At 38.3% G+C, this 21,436-nt stretch overlaps 3 protein-coding genes and 1 pseudogene across 4 annotated transcripts; 1 reads left to right on the top strand and 3 right to left on the bottom strand.

Annotated features, from left to right (window-relative positions):
• Nucleotides 1–377: 377 nt before the first annotated feature.
• Nucleotides 378–3,111, bottom strand: LOC113160102 (annotated as a pseudogene).
• Nucleotides 3,112–8,341: 5,230 nt separating this feature from the next.
• On the bottom strand, nt 8,342–10,546 carry LOC113160097. 2 transcript variants are annotated; one of them, XM_026357158.1, is made up of 6 exons: nt 10,471–10,546; nt 10,028–10,360; nt 9,586–9,930; nt 9,058–9,186; nt 8,817–8,890; nt 8,342–8,678 (listed from the first exon to the last, which is right to left on the bottom strand). In XM_026357158.1, exons 1-6 carry the CDS (start codon nt 10,511–10,513, stop codon nt 8,541–8,543), a joined length of 1,062 nt encoding a protein of 353 aa, XP_026212943.1. In that variant the 5' UTR covers nt 10,514–10,546; the 3' UTR covers nt 8,342–8,540. The 2 variants fall into 2 exon arrangements, with proteins under 2 accessions (XP_026212943.1, XP_026212944.1); XM_026357159.1 differs by having other exon boundaries at nt 8,571–8,678; nt 8,772–8,890.
• A 941-nt stretch (nt 10,547–11,487) lies between these two features.
• LOC113160956 (signal-regulatory protein beta-2-like) lies at nt 11,488–13,936 on the top strand. Its single transcript, XM_026358422.1, has 6 exons — nt 11,488–11,523; nt 12,671–12,887; nt 12,996–13,352; nt 13,514–13,627; nt 13,718–13,767; nt 13,850–13,936. Exons 1-6 carry the CDS (start codon nt 11,488–11,490, stop codon nt 13,934–13,936), a joined length of 861 nt encoding a protein of 286 aa, XP_026214207.1.
• A 1,635-nt stretch (nt 13,937–15,571) lies between these two features.
• On the bottom strand, nt 15,572–17,619 carry LOC113160098. The gene is made up of 6 exons (XM_026357161.1): nt 17,543–17,619; nt 17,105–17,437; nt 16,663–17,007; nt 16,295–16,423; nt 16,054–16,127; nt 15,572–15,915 (listed from the first exon to the last, which is right to left on the bottom strand). Exons 1-6 carry the CDS (start codon nt 17,583–17,585, stop codon nt 15,778–15,780), a joined length of 1,062 nt encoding a protein of 353 aa, XP_026212946.1. The 5' UTR covers nt 17,586–17,619; the 3' UTR covers nt 15,572–15,777.
• Nucleotides 17,620–21,436: the final 3,817 nt, after the last annotated feature.

Genomic DNA, 21,436 nt, shown 5'->3' with positions numbered 1-21,436 from the left:
TAAAATGGAGTTTTCCTTATGTTGTCAAGTCCACAATGATGCATTTGAGGTGGCAAAATTCATGATAAATGAAGTATTTCAAAGTCAAAACCAGACTTGTGACCAACTCAGTGCCCTCTGCCCACCAGTCAAGTCGTACTTTACATGCATTTTTTTTTCTTGTTTTTCAAAATAAAAGTGAAATAAAAGCGCTAAAGAATAATTTTCAATGAGAAACATAGTGGTCAACTAGAGACTATTTTTACAGAAGAATACAGGACTAAATATAGTTAGATTAATAGTCAGTGTGCCATTTGCCGTGATTTTCTTCATTCTTATAGTTTAAGGCCATTTTGAAGAGTGATAGGTGAAATCGATTAGAGGAAAAACTACTACAGTCACAATTAAAACATGAAATAATTTAATATTTTCAACAATATGTTAGAGGGATGAACTGTCAGAGAGATTTTCAGATTTTACATAATAATAGCATAACAATTTGTATGTGGTGTCAGCCAGTTCCAGCTGACATCAGGAAAACTACAATCAGTTCAATTCAATGCAACACCATGTGCTACACCTTGCATGAATCTTGCTTAGACACCACCTAGACAAACATCATGTACTGGGGGGAATTTGGGAATTTATATACTCTATGTTGTTTTTTCTTGACTGTTTTTATTGTGTGAACTTGTAAACTGTTTATTATCTTGATTTAAAAATTGAAAAAAAAAAAATTTCATTAAAAACAAAGGTACTTCTTCAGCAAAGTGTCGCTGCAGTTGTGAACTGTGAAAGCACAAAACAGTTGTTGACCACAGTGAAAAGGCAGTAATATTTTGGTCAAGTCAACAAAATATCTTATGAAATAAATATAATCACAGCCTTTGAAAACCTCTCCACGGCTTAAATGACTTAACATTGACAGTTTTTGAGTAGCAACATTACGAGAAGTGTGTTCACACATAGATTTATAAACAAGCTGAGTGTCATTGAATGCACTAAAGACGCCTGTGACAGAAGTGAGTAAGAAAGTGACAGCAGCCTTTTGTTTTTGCTGTTCAGGTGGGTGGTCCTATAAGGGTGGGCTGTCTCTTAAAAACTGTAAATGGAGAGAGTGATCACTGGTTTTGATCATCTGCTCTAACAGCAGTGTACACAGACTCTTGTGGAAACTCTTTATTCTTCTTTCCTTTTATCACTCTACTTAAGGAGAAATCCAGTGGTGCATAGTTCACGGCCGGGGCCTCACCTTCCTGCAAAAATATGACAGTTTTGTCAAGATCTGGATTTTATTTCTGTCCTGTCCAGAAGAACTAGTCTGATCAAATGTATGATACACGTAATGTTTAGTGTCTTGTTATAAGTGAATCAAATCAAATGTACACACGTACAGAATATCACTACAACTAGTACTAATATGACAACACATTGCTGCATGTTTACCAGATCATTTGATAAATCCACAGCTGTCTTCTCATGGCATTCATGATGGGACACACTCCTCGATCCTATCAAAAGACATTCTTTTAACTTTTCAGAATATGTGTACACACACAGAATAGCATTATATTACCAGTTCTGAGGAGCTAGTTGGTAATAAAAAGTTACTCATGAAATTATAGCACATGTACAATATTTCCTGCTGCAATGCAACATTGTGGTCGGAAATATTGTGTTTCCTTTCCAAAATTCAGTTGATGGAAAATGTAAATGCAAAGTTCCACAGAATGTGGAAATGCAGATTTGTTCTGTTGTAACAATGATGTAATTCCAAACATTCAGACCTTTATGGTTTAGTGTGTGAAATGAAAACTAGAGGAAGGTAGAAGTACCTTTGCAGCATTCACAGACTTTCTTTTGATGTATGTAAAATAAAAGGACAGCAATCACAATCCCACAGCAGCTCAACAGCACACCCAGAACAAGGACAACAGGATCTGATTCAGAACAGTTACCTAGGAGATATTAAACATAGATTAATTATGGATTATTAGGAGCTATCACACATTTTAGGAACCACAATGACATTTGACTTCATGTTTTTATCATCTTCTTAAACGGAAAAAACAAGCCAACAGACAAAGACATGCTAGAAGTAGATACTTTGATCTTAACCACAATAAATACATCTGCAAGACTAAGTAATGACTTAGCTATAACTATAAATACATACGTGTCTCCACTTTGGTTCCTTCACCAAACAAGATCTCTCCACATGTGACCACAGCACAGTAATAAGTCCCAGAATCAGAAGAGTCCTGTATAGTTTTGGACAAACTGTAAGAACAGCTCCTTTGCTCTTGTGTATGACTCTTGTTCCTGTTTGTGTAAATGACACCTTGATTAAATCCTTCTGATCCAGCTCTGAACCAGTACACACTGTGTTCATCTGGACACTGGACTCTGTTTTCTTTGTTCTTGGAGAGAAGTGAACAGTTAAGAGTCACAGTGTTTCCCAGTTGGACTGACTCAGTCTCTGGACTTTGTTTCACGTAGACATGTTTCTGCTGATTATGATCTGTGTGATTTAAATGAAAAAAAAACTATATTTGTACAACTTATAAACAAAAGCATAAGACACAACCACTGATAGTAAAAGATACTTTACCGTTCACAGCCAGGAATGTGCCATTGAGGAAAGCCTGTGAAAACGTTGCCATGTTTTGACAAAAATATGTTGCTTCATCCTCTTTAGTGACATTTCTGATGGTAAGAAAATACTGAGACCCCTCTTGTCTGATTGTGAAATGTGAGTCTCTGAATTGTTCACTATCTGTTACTTTGCCAAGAGTCACAGTTGCAACAGTTTGGGGCATGTGTCCAAGTCTCATCTTATTCCAGTAGAAGAATTTGACTTCCTTTGTCAGTGACTAGACATTGTAAAGTAATATTATCACCAGCGTCTGCCACAGTCAAAGAGATCTGCTGAGGACCCTCTCCAACTAAAGAAAGGAAACAAGTTATTAGGTTTCAGTAATATAATATAGTACAGTACAGCACAGTACAAACAATAACTGGTAGAAGTACTCACACTGGTTAAGAATAGCACTTACACACTGTACCAAGAAGAATCAAAGCAGTTAGTCTTCCGATCATTGTGGTGCAACACCCTTAGTCTTGCACTACTGACATCTTTCCACCCAAATGGCAGGTTTAGTCACAAGGTGGTCAAGGTTTGCAAACTAGAAATCAGCCTGATTGGCTGAAATGCAGAAAATGAACTTGCCTCTATATTTAGAAAACTTGTCATCAATTTTCATTTGATGAGAGATGTTATATTTCCATAGAGGCGTGTCTTTACTCTGACCTCTTTTACTCTAAAGGTCTTTGGCAGCACGTAAACATTTCACTGAATCTCATTGAATCACTCTTAATTAGGTTATAAAAACGAATCAATCTGCCCAAACTGGTAGCTCTACTCAGGACACAACAATGAACCCTTAGGTTCATTAGTGCTTAGGTCCTTTTGCAAGGCCAGGAAGTGCAACGAGGTATGTGACAGAGAAACATGTCCCTTTCTTAGAAAGACACCAAAGCATTTTGACTTTGTTATACGGCTGGGACGTTGCATACACTGAGAAATGGAGAAATTTTGATTGTAAATGTCAGTCCTGCTTTCTCATAGAGTGTGTGGGAATATTTACTGTTTAGTTGAGGGGCCTGTGTGTTTCAGGGAGAGTGTCAAGACAACGGCAAGAGGAAATGTGGCCAAGCCCACACAGAAAATTAACAGAGGGAGATATAGCTGCAGTGTGTCAACAATTCAAAGCAGTGTATTTTTATCCTCCCATTATATAATATTGCACAATATTTATTTTTACTTTCTGCTGTGCAAATGTGTGGTGAAAATTCACTTATTTAGACATCCACAGGGAATCTCTCCTTTTATCCAGATGCACATCCCAGCTGATAGTAGTAGAGTAGTGAGTGTCTGCAGGCTTTGTTATGCACATGCTCTCTTGCAGAAAGGCGATTACGTGTTTATAATTGCAGAGTAATCAGAATTCTTTGGGAGAAATCTCAGGAAATCAGGTTTCTCTAATCCCCCACCCCCATTACAGTAACCAGGTTTGCCCATTTACATGAGACTTAAGGAGTCAGCTTTCTTGAGAAAGCCAGTAACCTGCTTAACCTGTGGTAAACACACTGACTGACAAAAGCTGTGGTTCAGCCACCTCTCTGCACTTTGACCAAATACTGAGGCACTTTACTCAGAGTAGACCTGACTAAAGTATGGCCTTACATACATGGATAGGGAAAACAAACAGCAAAAAGTTTCAGTTTTAGTCGGTTGTTTGACAGACTGGTTTAAAAACGAGGAGGCAGGTAATGTAAAAAATGAATAAATAAATACTTATAATTCATTTTCTGTCTACAGCAGCCATTTTGAAGTGGAATGATTTGCACCTCTCCACTCTCACAGCAACTACAAATATTCCAATTTATTTGACCATATGCATTGTTTCTGTACGTTCTCATACAACCCATAGAAGAATATAAATAACCGTCTTGTACAAATGATATGTGGACTCACTTTTTACAGGATAGTTTTAATGAAACATGTCAAAGTGCAGAAAAGTAAAAAATATAATGACTAAGCAATTTTGATATGTTGTTTGTTTTATAAAATAAAACAGTAGCTCAACCTCAGTGTCCTGAGATTCAAACAGGAAAAAAAAGGTTCTTTGCACTCATGTTATTTTGAAACCACCTAACCACAATGGTGCTGAAGTTTCCGTGCATCGTTTGAAAGTGAAGACTTTGAATGTGCATGTACTGCACAGTCAGTGTGAATGCGTAATGGTCTTCTTCCTTTTGTGTCAAAACTCTACCAACGTTTGATGATGCTGCTACAACTTTAACCCTGTAACGTTATTTCATCCTTTTTTTTCGGGGGGGGGGACCATTAAGTTAATCATATGCCACATCGCCACAAAGTTATTTATTTTATAGTAAGTTATTATTTATTGAATGCAACAAATCCCACCATTCTCCCGCTTCTCTTTCGGCTTTTCCCATCAGGGGTCGCCACAGCAAATCATCCTTCTCCACCTCACTCTATCATGAACATCTTCTACCCTAACATTAGCCAACCTCATGTCCTCTGTTAACACGTCCATATATCTCCTCTTTGGTCGTCCTCTTGCCCTCCTGCCTGGCAGCTCCATCTCCAACATCCTTCTACCAATATATTCACTATCCCTCCTCTGCACATGTCCAAACCATCTCAGTCTGGCCTCTCTGACTTTGTCGCTAACACATGCAACATGAGCCAACCCTCTGATGTACTCGTTCCTTATTCTGTCTAACCTGGTCACTCCTAAGGAGAACCTCATCTCTGCTACCTCCATCTCAGCCTCTTGTCTCTTTCTCACTGCTACCGTCTCTAACCCATAGAGCAGAGCTGGTCTCACCACTGTCTTGTAGACCTTTCCTTTGAGTCTTGCTGACACTCTTCTGTCACACAACACTCATGATACTTTGCTCCACCCGCTCCAACCCGCCTGCACTTGCCTCTTCACCTCTTTTCCACACTCCCCATCATACTGAACTGTTGACCCCAAGTACTTAAGCTCCTGCACCTTTTTCACCTCAGCCCCCTGTAACCTAACGCTTCTACCTTGATCCCTCTCGTTGAGACACATGTATTCTGTCTTACTACGACTGAGCTTCATGCCTCTTCTTTCCAGAGCAAACCTCCACCTCTCCAGCTGTTCCTCCACCTGCTCTCTACTCTCACTGCAAATCACAATGTCATCTGCACATATCATTGTCCAGGGAGATTCCTGTCTGACCTAATCTGTCAGCCTGTCCATCAGCATAGCAAACAAGAAGGGAGCTGATCTTTGGTGTAGTCCCACCTCCACCTTGAATTCTTCTGTCTGACCTTTAGCACATATTACCACCGTCATACTTCTCTCATACCTGAACTACTCTGACATACTCCCAACAACCTCATACAGTACCACATCTCCTCCCTCGGCACCATGTACTTCCTCATTCCATCACCAAGTGTCTTTACCTTCTTTCCTCTTTCCAGATGACACACCTAGCACCTTCCTACCTGTTTCCCTGATAACTTCTGCTGTGGTTTCCCAGTCATCTGGAAGCTCATCCTGACCACCCAGAACCTGTCTCAACTTCTGTCTGAATTCCTCACAAGTTTCTTCATTCTTTAACTTCCACCACTTGGTCTTCTTTTCTGTCTTCCCTCTCTTCTTCTTCCTGACCTCCAGAGTCATCTTACACACCACCATGCGGTACTGTCTGGCTACACTCTCTCCTAACACCACTTTGCAGTCACTAACCTCTCTCAAATGACCTCGTCTACATAGGATGTAGTCCACCTGAGTACTCCTACCTCCACTCTTGTATGTCGCTCTGTGTTCCTCTCTCTTCTGGAAGTAAGTGTTGACCAGAGCAATTTCCATCCTCTTAGCAAAGTCCACCACCATCTGTCCTTCCAGATTCCTTTCCTTTTCACCAAACCTGCCCATCACCTCCTCATCACCTCTGTTGCCCTCACCAACATGCCCATTAAAGTCTGCTCCAACAAGTACTCTCTCTCCTCTGGGGATACTCTCTATGACCTCATCAAACTTTACTTCAGAATCTCTCCTTCTCTTCTAACTCACAGCCAACTTGTGGAGCATACCCACTGACTACATTCATCATCACCCCTTCAATTTCTAGCTTTAGGCTCATCACCCTGTCTGAGACTCTTTTCACCTCTAGAACATTGTTCACAAACCCCCCTTCAGTATCACTCCAACCCCGTTTCTCTTTATATCCACACCATTGTAGAACAGTTTGTATCCTCCTCCAATACTACGTGCTTTGCTGTCCTTCCACCTTGTCTCCTGCACACACAGTATGTCTACCTTCCTTCTCTCCATCATGTCTGCCAGGTCTGTACCTTTCCCTGTCATTGTGCCAACATTTAGAGTCCCTATTCTCAGATCTATGCTCCTGCCTTTCCTCTTCTCTCTCTGTCCATGAACCCTTCTGCCCTTCCTGACGCAATCCTCTCTATTTATCTGGGCTTGGGACCGGCACAGAAGTCACTGGCCTGCAACCCCTGTGGCTAGATTGCAACAAATCCCACAATGGTCAAAATTAAATTGTTTGTGATAGAAATAAGCCTGTAGGAATGATGTGAACCTTTCTGCAGTGTGTTGTGATGTAGTTATGTAGGAACTTTTCTTGATTTACGTCTGTAACTTGTAGAAAGGTTTGACTGGAAAGGCCCTAAACGTTGGGTCTAATCAACCAGCATAGTTTGTTTGGTCTAAAGGAAGTTGGGTGAAGTTATAAAGGAGTATTTGTGGGCTGCTGGTGTCATTGACCTTAATGTACTACTATGGATAAAAATGTATTTTGTCTCATGTTAACAGGTGCAAAAAAAACAGAAATTTGAGGTACATCAGTGAAATGTGGTTTATAAACACCAACAATTTTCTAAGCAACGATGTTTCATGTGTTTAGGTTGAAAAGATGGGTGGTGTATTTCCACTGTCGTTATACTGTGAAATGCAACCTATGAAGAAGCCAATCAGATTGTTCTGAAACTGTTCTCTCCCACTGGATATGAATACATTAAGGTACTATACATCTTATAACACAGTCTGAGTGAACCGCTGTCTTAAGTAACAGGAAAATGCTCATATTTCATTTACTGCTGCTGTTCACAGTGGGGGGTAAGTTTGTTAGCTTTGTTCCTTGTATCATTTGGAATATGTGTTTTAAACCTGTTTCACCTTCTTTCATTAATGTCACACAGGATCTATGTTGGTTTTTAATCACGGTTCTGTTTATTGTCAGGGTGCACAGAAGACCCGATCTTTGAGACAAACACTGTTGTTGTTGGAGATCCTGTGAATTTGACATGTACCTGCAGGACAACTAATTATGAAGTAGAATTATAGTGATACTGGACTTTACTACTGTGTAAAAGTGGACCATCTTGACATGAGATTTTTAAAAGGAATATTTCTAAGAGTTCAATTTAATTCTATACAATTTTATTTGTAGAGTGCTTTTTACAATTGACATTGTCACAAAGCAGCTTTACACAACCAAAGAACGGTACAAGAACAGTGAATGTGTAAAAAGAGTTAAAGGTAATCATCATCAAGTACAGTAAAGTTGGAAATTTATATACAAATGCTTTAACTTTTCTTTTGTTAAACTCTGTAAAATATCCTTATTTTTTTGTTTGTATTTTCTAAGGCCAGAACCAGATATCACTGCTGTCATTCAAGACTCTGTATCTGATCCAGTCCTTCCAGGAGACTCAGTGACTCTCCAGTGTTCAGTCCTGTCTGACTCCAACAACAAGACATGTTCAGCAAATCACAATGTGTACTGGTTCAGAGCTGGATCAGACTCATCTCATCCAAGACTCCTTTAATTTAAATAAAACAACAGGAAACTCATCATTCTGATTAATGCACAAATTTTTACAATGAACCACTGTTTCTTGTCAGCTGACAATAAATCATTCTCAAACTGAGCAGCTTTGTAGGGATCTGGGGAGTGATGCTCAGATCCTGCTCTGCCTATAAACAGGGGTGGTGCTGGTTGTGGTTATCTGCTCTCACAACAGAGTACACACACTCTTGCATGTACCTGCTCTTCATTCTTCTCCTTGTGGAGAAATATGGTGTCATGTAGTTTGTTGTCTTTGCTTTGCCATCCTGTTGAGAATACATTGTTGATTATGGTTTAATGACAAATGTAAAAAGTGTAAGTATAGAAAGAACATTCATCTCTATCTAGCACCTTCATACCTAATACACCACAGTCACACCACTATTTACTAGAAGCATATTTACTAGAACCACTTGATGACTTGATTGGTCCACAGCTGGCTTGTCAAGTCCCAGATGATCCAAAGCACTCATCATTCCTGTTTAAAAAGATGTGTTTTTGTTATCTATCAATAAATTCACCTGTGATGTGCTCATGCTTCAGTCCTCTGATGATAACATGCGAACAGCTAGAGCTTTGTGCACTCAGGGTTAACCTGCTTTACTCTTACAGTTTCCAATGATAAGTAAAATATGGACAACCTACCTTTGCAATGTTCACAAACGTCACTTTGACTCAAAATAAGGATGGCAATCACAGTCACACAGCAGGCCAAGAGTATCCCAAGAACAAGGACAACCACGATCAGTCCTGGTTGTGAGTCTGAATCATTTCCTAAGTAATGAAAACCATTTATTATAAACTCTTGGACATAATAAACATTCTTTAAAGCCATATTGGCATTTATTAAACTAATGTTTTGTAAATAAGCACAATCAAGTAGTCAGTGTTCACACTGATCTGTATATAACCATTGCTATGTTTGAGGTCTGTACTAAATAACAGAGAACACAGATTTAGAAACTCAACCAGAAAGTTATAAATAAGGCTAAAAATAAAACATTAGTGTGGTTGTTGTGGATATGCTTTTTGTCTATGTTGTTCTTTTCAAATATCTAAAGAGAATATATTTAAAACTTGTAAATACTAAATCAACTAAAACAATACTAATAATCTTTGTATTTTCGAGCATTTTTTTTTTTTACTTGGCTAAATGAAACTGTAAATACATACGTGTCTCCACTTTCGTTCCTTCACCAAACAAGATCTCTCCACATGTGACCACAGCACAGTAATAAGTCCCAGAATCAGAAGAGTCCTGTATAGTTTTGGACAAACTGTAAGAACAGCTCCTTTGCCCTTGTCTATGACTCTTTTTCCTGTTTGTGTAAATGAGACCTGGATTAAATCCTTCTGATCCAGCTCTGAACCAGTACACACTGTGTTCATCTGGACACTGGACTCTTTTTTCTGTCTTCTTGGAGAGAAGTGAACAGTTAAGAGTCACCGTGTTTCCCAGCTGGACTGACTCAGTCTCTGGACTTTGTTTCACGTAGACATGTTTCTGCTGATTATGATCTGTGAAAAGACATCAATATTATTTGATAATGTAAATTATTAAGAAAACATACAAAGATCACGGTTATAGTCAAGTGCATAGTAAAAGATACTTTACCGTTCACAGCCAGGAAGGTGCCATTGAGGAAAGCCTGTGAAAACGTTGCCATGTTTTGACAAAAATATGTTGCTTCATCCTCTTTCGTGACATTTCTGATGGTAAGAAAAAACTGAGCCCCCTCTTGTCTGATTGTGAAATGTGAGTCTCTGAATTGTTCACTATCTGTTACTTTGCCAAGAGTCACAGTTGCAACAGTTTGGGGCATGTGTCCAAGTCTCATCTTATTCCAGTAGAAGAATTTGCTTTCCTTGTCAGTGACTGGACATTGTAAAGTAATATTATCACCAGCGTCTGCCACAGTCAAAGAGATCTGCTGAGGACCCTCTCCAACTAAAGAAAGGAAACAAGTTACAGGTTTCAGTAATATAATATAGTACAATACAGCACAGTACAAACAATAACTGGTAGAAGTACTCACACTGGTTAAGAATAGCACTTACACACTGTACCAAGAAGAATCAAAGCAGTTAGTCTTCCGATCATTGTGGTGCAACACCCTTAGTCTTGCACTACTGACATCTTTCCACCCAAATGGCAGGTTTAGTCACAAGGTGGTCAAGGTTTGCAAACTAGAAATCAGCCTGATTGGCTGAAATGCAGAAAATGAACTTGCCTCTATATTTAGAAAACTTGTCATCAATTTTCATTTGATGAGAGATGTTATATTTCCATAGAGGCGTGTCTTTACTCTGACCTCTTTTACTCTAAAGGTCTTTGGCAGTACGTAAACATTTCACTGAATCTCACTGAATCGCTCTTAATTAGGTTAAAAAACGAATCAATCTGCCCAAACTGGTAGCTCTAGTCAGACACAATAATAAACTCTTTGGTGCGCGCTTAGGTCCTTTTGTAAGGCCAGGAAGTGCAACGAGGAACGTGACAGAGAAACATGTCCCTTTCTTAGAAAGACACCAAAGCATTTTGACTTTGTTATATGGCTGGGACGTTGCATACACTGAGAAATGGAGAACATTTGACTGTAAATGTCAGTCCTGCTTTCTCATAGAGTGTGTGGGAATATTTACTGTTTAGTTGAGGGGCCTGTGTGTTTCAGGGAGAGTGTCAAGACAAGGGCAAGAGGAAATGTGACCAAGCCCACACAAAAATTAACAGAGGGAGATATATCTGCAGTGTGTCAACAATTCAAAGCAGTGTATTTTTATCCTCCCATTATATAATATTGCACAATATTTATTTTTACTTTCTGCTGTGCAAATGTGTGGTGAAAATTCACTTATTTAGACATCCACAGGGAATTTCTCCTTTTATGCAGATGCACATCTCAGCTGAAAGTAATAGAGTAGTGAGTGTCTGCAGGCTTTGTTATGCACATGCTCTCTTGCAGAAAGGCGATTACGTGTTTATAATTGCAGAGTAATCAGAGTTCCTTGGGAGAAATCTCAGGAAGTCAGGTTTCTCTAATCCCCTACCCCCATAACAGTAACCATCTCGTTTACATGACACGCAAGGATTCAGCTTTCTTGAGAAAGCCAGTAACCTGCTTAACCTGTGGTAAACACACTGACTGACAAAAGCTGTGGTTCAGCCACCTCTCTGCACTTTGACCAAATACTGAGGCACTTTACTCAGAGTAGACCTGACTAAAGTATGGCCTTACATACATGGATAGGGAAAACAAACAGCAACATTGACTTAGTTTCAGTTTTAGATGTTTGACAGACTGGTTTAAAAACGAGGAGGCAGGTAATGTAAAAAATGAATAAATAAATACTTATACTTCACTTTCTGTCTACAGCAGCCATTTTGAAGTGGAATGATTTGCACTTCTCCACTCTCACAGCAACTGCAAATCAAACAAAGTCTTCCAATTTATTTGACCATATGCGTTGTTTCTGTACTTTCTCATATAACCCATAGAAGAATATAAATAACCGTCTTGTACAAATGATATGTGGACTCACTTTTTACAGGATATTTTTAATGAAACATGTCAAAGTGCAGAAAAGTAAAAAATATAATGACTAAGCAATTTTGATACTTTATTTGTTTTATAAAATAAAACAGTAGCTCAAGCTCAGTGTCCTGAGATTCACACTGGAAAAAAAGGCCCTTTGTATTCACGTTATATTGAAACCACCTAACCACAGCGGTGCTGAAGTTTCCGTGCATCGTTTGAAAGTGAAGACTTTGAATGTGCATGTACTGCACAGTCAGTGTGAATGCGTAATGGTCTTCTTCCTTTTTGTATCAAAACTCTACCAACGTTTGATGATCTTGCTACAACTTTAGCCCTGTAACCTGTAAATTTCTTTCTTTTATTTTTTGGGGAACCATTAATTTAATCATATGCCACATCGCCACAAAGCTATTTATTTTTTTGGAAATTATTATTTATTGAATGCAACAAATCCCACAATTGTTAAAACTGAATGGTTCGTAACATGTAGAAAGGTTTGACTTGAAATGCCCTACACGTTGGGTCTAATCAGCCAGCATAGTTTGTTTTGTCTAATGGAAGTTGGGTGACGTTATAAAGGAGTATACATTGGCTGCTGGTTTCATTAAACTTAACGAAATTTGAGGATACGTCAGTGAAATGTGGTTTATAAACATCTAAAATTTTCTAATTAATCAACGTTGAGCACACGATAAAATGAAATAGGTGATGTCTGTGTTAAGTTGCCCGAATTCCTGGGAGGAATATTTTCCTTTGACTTTGCTGGTGTTAATGAGACTCCTCAACACCAGACTCCTCGCATTACAGCAAAACAAGAGCATGGAACCTTTGTCCTGATAATTAGTAAAACAGAGCTAAGTGATACTGGACTTTACTACTGTATAAAAGTGGAACAACTTGACATGAGATTTTTAAAAGGAATATTTCTAAGAGTTAAAGGTAATAATTACCAAGTACAGTAAAGTTGGAAATATATATACAAATGCTTTAACTCCTATTTTGTTAAACTATGTAAAATATGCTTACTTTTGTTTTTGTATTTTCTAGGACCAGAACCAGATATCACTGCTGTCATTCAAGACTCTGTTTCTGATCCAGTCCGTCCAGGAGACTCAGTGACTCTCCAGTGTTCAGTCTTCTCTGACTCCAACAACAAGACATGTTCATTAAATCACAATGTGTACTGGTTCAGAGCTGGATCAGACTCATCTCATCCAAGTCTCATTTACACTCAGGAAAACAGTGGTGATCAATGTGAAAAGAGTTCTGAGGCTCGTTCTCCACAGAAATGTGTTTACAGCTTCTCCAAAAACATCAGCTCCTCTGATTCTGGGACTTATTACTGTGCTGTGGCCACATGTGGACAGATTTTATTTGGAAATGGAACAAAAATGGACACTGAAGGTAACTATATTAATCATCTTAATTGGGAAATGTGTTACAGGTCAGTAACAAACGAATAAAAAAAAGAATATGTCTAGTATTTCATATTTTATTTTTTTTTACGTGCAAACGTATCTTAAAAGGAGGTAAAAAATAAATCACATTTACTTTTTTTTTTTTAGGAAAAAAAGTCAATGTGAAATTGTTGCAGCTCTTTGTCCTTTTGGCTCTAAGCCTGATTGGTATAGCCTTCCTCGTTCACGCAATGAAGAACAACAATGGTGATTATTACAGCGGTAACAGGAGTTACTCAGTTTTCAGAGTATACCAGAATATTCACTTGACTGCATCTGTATTGACTGTAATCTACATATTTTCTATTTCAGAATATAAGACTACTCTGCAAAACAGCTGTGGGCCTCAAAAAAGGAAAAAGGTAAAGAATTTAAAGGTTGGATTAACTTTATCCAAAGTGTCATTCAGCTTTTCTTTGTCAGCTTTGTCATATATTTTTACAGAGGGATGAGGACACAGTTTATTCTGCCGTCGTCTTTACTGTGATCAAAGCTGAAGTTGGAATGAAGGATTCAAATGGAACTGAATGAGCGAATCTTTACTCTGCAGTCAACAAAGCTTTTAAATTTGATAACTGAGTTAATGGGCATCAGTTTATAAAATCTGATGTAGCTACAGACTGGAGACAGTTTGTTCGTTCGGTCTGTGGCTATTAATACTGCACATAATAAATCCTGTTTGGTATTAAAGAACCAAGTGATAATGAATTAAATTTTCCCTCCTGTTATTCTGTGTCTCAGATCAAACTGTGCATGAGGTGTGATACTGTACACTATGTACGGGTCTTATACAGACAACGAATCCCAGCTGTGGTCTATCTTCAGGGTAGGAGTGTTTAGTCAAGATCTACTTACGCTGCCTACCCCTGGTCTCACTTGTAAGTTGCTTTGAATAAAAGTGCCTGTAAATTGACTAAATGTAAATTTAAATACAAATATTCACATTCAGTCTTACATGAAAATTTTAACAAATTTAAAAGACTGTGAAACTCATGCAGGCACACAAAACACATGAACCCAGAAAGGTTCCACCTGGCTCAGGTAACGTGTGTGAACACCACATCACTTCAATGAAGTCAGCTCATTTTGTTTTGGTCAAGTTTTAATCAAGGTTATTGTTACTGTTAGTTTTTTGTCTGTGCCCTTTGTAAATTGAAATATACTGTTGATGCAATTGGTGTCTGCTTCATTTAAAGGTCAAAATCTAAACAATCTAAACAAGTTTACAAGTGTTTGTGTTACGATTCCTCCCTTTGCCCCTGTCTGTGGGTTTTGTTTTGTTTTGTTTTGGTTGCTCACGCTCCTGCCACACCCATATATGGACTTCCTCTTCCTCCACTCTCCACTCACCGGACCAATTACTGACTCGTTTCACCTGTACGTCCCTTTGCTTTATAATCACCCCTCAGTCCTCTGGTTAATTGCTGGTTTGTCACATTGCACGTGGATCTTCTCCTCTTGTTCGTTCGTTCGTTTGTTTGTTAGTTGGTCTTTGTCACACAGTCTTTTTTGATAACTCTGGACTTTCCGTTTGTTTCAACCCGAGCTGCACTTCAGTTTGTTGGACCTTGGTTTCGTTTGTGAGTTGCCTGCCTCTTGCAGTGTGTTTTTCGTTGGTACTTTGTGTTTCTTATTCATGAGTTTGTTTGTTGTTCCATTAGCGTTTGTGCCATGTCTTGTTTTGTTAGTTTCTAGTTGGTATTTTTGCCTGTGTTACCACAGTGTTTTAAGTTGTTACTTTATGTGTCAGGTTATGATTTTGTTTGTATTCTCCCACCATGTTTTCGGGTCTCTTTAAGTTGATATTTAGTTAGTTTTGGTAGTTCCTTGCGTCCCCTGTCCTTATGCTTGTTCTCCCTCGCTCGTTTGTTAGTTCGTAACAGTTGGTGTTTGAAAATGTTCATTAAGTGTTAGAGAAATAAGTTCACATATTTTACATATATATTTCATATGAAAACTTCTTTTCAAGGACTACGATCAAGACAAACTCTCACAACCTTTGACTACTGCACACACATTAAATAGATATAGTTCATTCAACTGTCTTACAATTTGTTAACATTGATTTTTACAATTTACATGTTAAAATTGAATTATTCCATGTGCGTAGTTATATTAGGTAGATAAATTATATAAGCTACATTTCAATCTCAACAAAACCCATAATCACATACTGTAATACTGGGACTATCATATACTGCATATGACAAATTAATAAAACAACAGGAAACTCATCATTCTGATTTATGCACAAATCTTTACAATGAACCACTGTTTCTTCTTATGTCTTGTGATGTTTGCTGCAAATAAATCATTCTCAAACTGAGCAGCTTTGTAGGGATCTGGGGAGTGATGCTCAGATCCTGCTCTGCCTATAAACAGGGATGGTGCTGGTTGTGGTAATCTGCTCTCACAACAGAGTACACACACTCTTGCATGTACGAGATCTTCATTCTTCTCCTTGTGGAGAAATATGGTGTCATGTAGTTTGTTGTCTTTGCTTTGCCATCCTGTTGAGAATACATTGTTGATTATGGTTTAATGACAAATGTAAAAAGTGTAAGTATAGAAAGAACATTCATCTCTATCTAGCACCTTCATACTTAATACACCACAGTCACACCACTATTTACTAGAAGCATATTTACTAGAACCACTTGATGACTTGATTGGTCCACAGCTGGCTTGTCGAGTCCCAGATGATCCAAAGCACTCATCATTCCTGTTTAAAAAGATGTGTTTTTGTTATCTATCAATAAATTCACCTGTGATGTGCTCATGCTTCAGTCCTCTGATGATAACATGCGAACAGCTAGAGCTTTGAGCTCTCAGGGTTAACCTGCTTTACTCTTACAGTTTCAAATGATAAGTAAAATATGGACAACCTACCTTTGCAATGTTCACAAATGTCACTTTGACTCAAAATAAGGATGGCAATCACAGTCACACAGCAGGCCAAGAGTATCCCAAAAACAAGGACAACCACGATCAGCTCTGGTTGTGAGTCTGAATCATTTCCTAAGTAATGAAAACCATTTATTATAAACTCTTGGACATAATAACCATTCTTTAAAGCCATATTGGCATTTATTAAACTAATGTTTTGTAAATAAGCACAATCAAGAAGTCAGTGTTCACACTGATCTGTATATAACCAGTATAGTACTAAATCAACTTACTTAACTAAAGAAATACTAATAATCTTTGTATTTTCGAGCATTTTTTTTATTTGGCTAAATGAAACTGTAAATACATACTTGTCTCCACTTTTGTTCCTTCACCAAACAGGATCTCTCCACATGTAACCACAGCACAGTAATGAGTCCCAGTGTCAGAAGAGTCCTGTATAGTTTTGGACAAACTGTAAGAACAGCTCCTTTGCCCTTGTCTATGACTCTTTTTCCTGTTTGTGTAAATGAGACCTGGATTAAATCCTTCTGATCCAGCTCTGAACCAGTACACACTGTGTTCATCTGGACATTGGACTCTTTTTTCTTTGTTCTTGGAGAGAAGTGAACAGTTAAGAGTCACCGTGTTTCCCAGCTGGACTGACTCAGTCTCTGGACTTTGTTTCACGTAGACATGTTTCTGCTGATTATGATCTGTGAAAAGACATCAATATTCTTTGATAATGTAAATTATTAATAAAACATACAAAGATCATAGTTGTAGTCGAGTGCATGGTAAAAGATACTTTACCGTTTACAGCCAGGAAGGTGCCATTAAGGGAAGTCCGTGAATACGTTGGCCAGTTTTGACAAAAATATGTTGCTTCATCCTCTTTAGTGACATTTCTGATGGTAAGAAAATACTGAGCCCCCTCTTGTCTGACTGTGAAACGTGAGTCTTTGAATTCTTCACTAACTGTTACTTTGCCAAGAGTCACAGTTGCAACAGTTTGAGTCGTGTGTCCAAGTCTCTCCTTATTCCAGTAGAAGAATTTGCTTTCCTTATCGGTGACTGGACATTGAAAAGTAATATTATCACCAGCGTCTGCCACAGTCAAAGAGATCTGCTGAGGAATCTCTGCAACTAAAGAAAGGAAACAAGTTTTAGGTTTCAGTAATATATTACAGTACAACAAAGTACAAACAATAACTGGTAGAAGTACTCACACTGGTTAAGAACAGCACTTACACACTGTACCAAGAAGAATCAGAGCAGCTAGTCTTACGATCATTGTGGTGCAACACCCTTTGCCTTGCACTACTGATATCTTTGCACCTTAATGGCAGGTTTAGTCACATGGTGGTCAGTGTTTGCAAACTGGCTGACTGATTGGCTAAAATGCAGAAAATGAACTTCTATAGCCTCTATATTTAGAAAACTTGTCATCCATTTACATTTGATGAGAAATGTGTCTTTCCTCTGAACTTATGTACTCTGAAAGTCTTTTGAAAGCACTCAAACATTTTACTGAAACACCTTGTGATTATTTGAAGGTGTGCTTTGGAAATGTATTGGAATTCGGATTATTATGCAAATATACAGTACTGGAATTGCAAATGTACACAGTTGACAAATTCCAGATAGCTTCACAGACATAATCTACCTATAGCTTAATGCTATTTTACTGGTAGACACTTTGTGACAATAACGTCTAAGTAAGGCTTGTTAATGTAGACGGTAAGAATAATTAGGCAAAATATAGAACAATCCTGAAAGACAATCTTATTTGGTCGGCAAGACAACTACGGCTTGGGAGAACATTTATTTTCCAGTAAGAAAATGACCTGAAGCATACAGCGAATGCTACACAGAAATGGTTTACCGACAACAAGGTGAATGTTCTGGGGTGACAGAGTCAAAGCCCAGACCTCATTCCAATAGAGAATTTGTTGATGGACTTCAGAAGGGCTGGTTACGCTCGATCCCCACACAACTTGACAGAGCTTGAGCAGTTTTGCAAAGAAACATAAATTTGGCATAAATTTCCTGTGTCCAGATGTGCAAGTCTAACTGAGACCTATCCACACGGACTCCATGATGTGATTGCAGCCAAAGGTGCATCTACTCAATACTAACCTGAAGGAGGTCAATATTAATGCAAACACTGATTTCACCTTATGTATTTTAATTTAATTGACATTACTTTGTAGAAACCTGTTTTCACTTTTATATTAATGAGGTATTTTTCTTTTTCAAAGTCGGCATCTTTTATGGACCATGATTGATTTATAATGTCAGTAAAAGGATGAAACATCCAAGGCGGTAGATACCTTGTATAGACACTGTATATATCCACTGTGAAGTCAAGAGCATGAAAAGTTTTGGGAGTTTAAAAGATTAATTTGGTTAGCGTCAACCGTTTCTTTATTATAATGTGTCATTCCTCATTGTTGTAACGCACTGCAGCAATTAATAATGTTACACTTTAACATGATTTTGACTTTCTTTCACCTGTGTACAACAGGTCTTCACATTGGTTTCTACTCCCACTGTAAAGAAACTATTAAGGCAGAGACACACAAATGAAGAAACGACTCTGCCTTTCTGGTCTCACAACAATTCATCAAGTCTCTCATGAGAACAACAAGCTCAGCCACAGGCAGAAGCTACACTGACACTCAAAAGTTGTGGTGAGCCACTTCTGTGCCCCTTGTTCTGAGCACAGACCTGACTTCAACCGTTTCTGTAATGGCGGATTTATATAGGACTTTGAAATGATTGTTTTAGATTCACTTAGTTTATTGATTATTATATTTTGGGATGTATTTGTATTGGTTTAATCTGAGTCTCATCATTGTGAGTTTAAGAAAAAACATAAAACAGCTTCCTCGGTCTAAAAGTACAAAAAAAGATCTGTATTCACACCTTTGTCTTAAAGCCCAACCACAACAGGGCTGAATGATGCATGCACTGCTTTCCATGCATTACTTGTTTTCACAAGTAAAATAACCCGATTCACTTGGATTTTTTCCCACACACTAGTTATATCACAAACTCTTTATCACCTTTGCAATAACGAGTCTTTTGCATGTGGGAACGATGTTCTGCTGATGGTTTTCACCCGCACTCTAAGTAAAGAAGAAGGAGGTGTGACTACAACCACATCCCCTACTAAACCATGTTCTTCCTGGTAATATGACTTGAACCAAGAGTAGGAGGGTTCTCACTGATGACGTGGAACTTCTCAGTTGATTGGCTAGCACAGTATTTAATATGGCTCCTCTATCTCTGTGTATCACTCACGGAAATGGCTGCATTAATCATCTTCTAAATACACAAAACATTCCTGTTTAACTGTACAGTAACACTGACATTGTAGATGTTTTTAATTCTGATTTGAAGACAACTAGTAGACCAACATACTGTCTTCATCAATATATTACGGAGGTGCAGTTCAATGATTCTAGGAATGAGAGTCATCGTTGACAGTAAGAGCTAAAGTTTAGAGGCCATGTAGGAGATACTGTAGTGTGCAAAAGATGTAGGATGATAAAAAAAAACATAATCTTGACTTGATGTCCTTTACACTCACAATACTGTTAATGTTTCCATCTACTATGCCTGAGTACATCTCTAGTCAGGTTTAGTGTGCAGGTCATTTTGCATGACCATGATTTTTTTTCTAACCTTAACTATACTGAAATTAGACATTTGAAATCATCGCTATTCAACATGAGAGTTATCTAGCAAAACATGTTTCAGCTTTTTATTTGAGTTTTACTGCTTTAATGGTCCAAACTATAGACCAAACAATCACTTCAGTAAAGCAAAGGAGATAGTGGTGCAGTTAGTAGGGCAGTACTAACTGCACAATCACTTCAGTAAAGCAAAGGAGATAGTGGTGCAGTTAGTAGGGCAGTCGTCATTAAAGCCCAGGGTTGGTGGTTCAAATGCCCCTCTAGAGGATCCGAAATCCACGCCTCATTTTGATCAGCCAAAAAGGACAAGTTACACCACGGTCAGGGCTTTCAACCTGATGCGAGCAGCTACAGGAAGCACTGGCTTCCTGCATAAAGACGAGTCAACACATCAGCACTGGCTTACCTGAACTCTCTCATCCTGGTCTACAACACCTCCTGCCTACTGCGCTCTGCAAGCAAAAGACGTCTTGTGGTTCCCTCACCTCACCTCAAAAGATCCCAGGCAAAACTTTTCAGCTATGTGGTTCCACGCTGGGGGGATGACCTACCCACCTCTGCACGTTCAGCTGCCTCACTCTCAACTTTTAAAAACGTGCAAAAAAAAAATAACTTTTATGAATATTTTTCTGGACTTAAAAAAATTAAATAAATATCTTGCACATCTTGCCCTATGAAACTGAAACAACTTTGTCTTGAGATACACTAAGTCACAGCCACCTACACTGTAGGTGGGGCCTGCGAGTTTAAGGGACAGTTGAACGAGAAAGCAAGAAAATACGCTACAGGGTCAAAACCACAAGGATGAATTGCTACGAGTGGAATTTAAAAGGCATAAAAATAGCATGATTGTATTTCCTTCCTTATGGTTTTATTGCTTTCTCCTATGTAAATAAATTTAACTTAAATTGCTGAATTTACTTATTATATTAAATATCAACTGTGAAGTCAAGAGTATGATAAAGTTTTGGTGGTTCAACAGATTAATTTAGTTAGCCTCAACCGTTTCTTTATTATAATGTGTCATTCCTCATTATTGTAACGCACTGCAGCAATTAATAATGTTACACTTTAACATGATTTTGACTTTCTTTCACCTGTGTACAACAGGTCTTCACATTGGTTTCTACTCCCACTGTAAAGAAACTATTAAGGCAGAGACACACAAATGAAGAAACGACTCTGCCTTTCTGGTCTCACAACAATTCATCAAGTCTCTCATGAGAACAACAAGCTCAGCCACAGGCAGAAGCTACACTGACACTCAAAAGTTGTGGTGAGCCACTTCTGTGCCCCTTGTTCTGAGCACAGACCTGACTTCAACCGTTTCTGTAATGGCGGATTTATATAGGACTTTGAAATGATTGATTTAGATTCACTCATCTCATTGTTCATGTGTATTTCTATATTAGATCATTGTTATTTTAGTTTATATTTGAGGTAT

The sequence above is a fragment of the Anabas testudineus genome, chromosome 10 (assembly GCF_900324465.2).
Source record: "Anabas testudineus chromosome 10, fAnaTes1.2, whole genome shotgun sequence".
NCBI lineage: Eukaryota > Metazoa > Chordata > Actinopteri > Anabantiformes > Anabantidae > Anabas > Anabas testudineus.
Note: the sequence above shows the minus strand (reverse complement) of the source record. Positions and strands in the feature narration are given on the sequence as shown.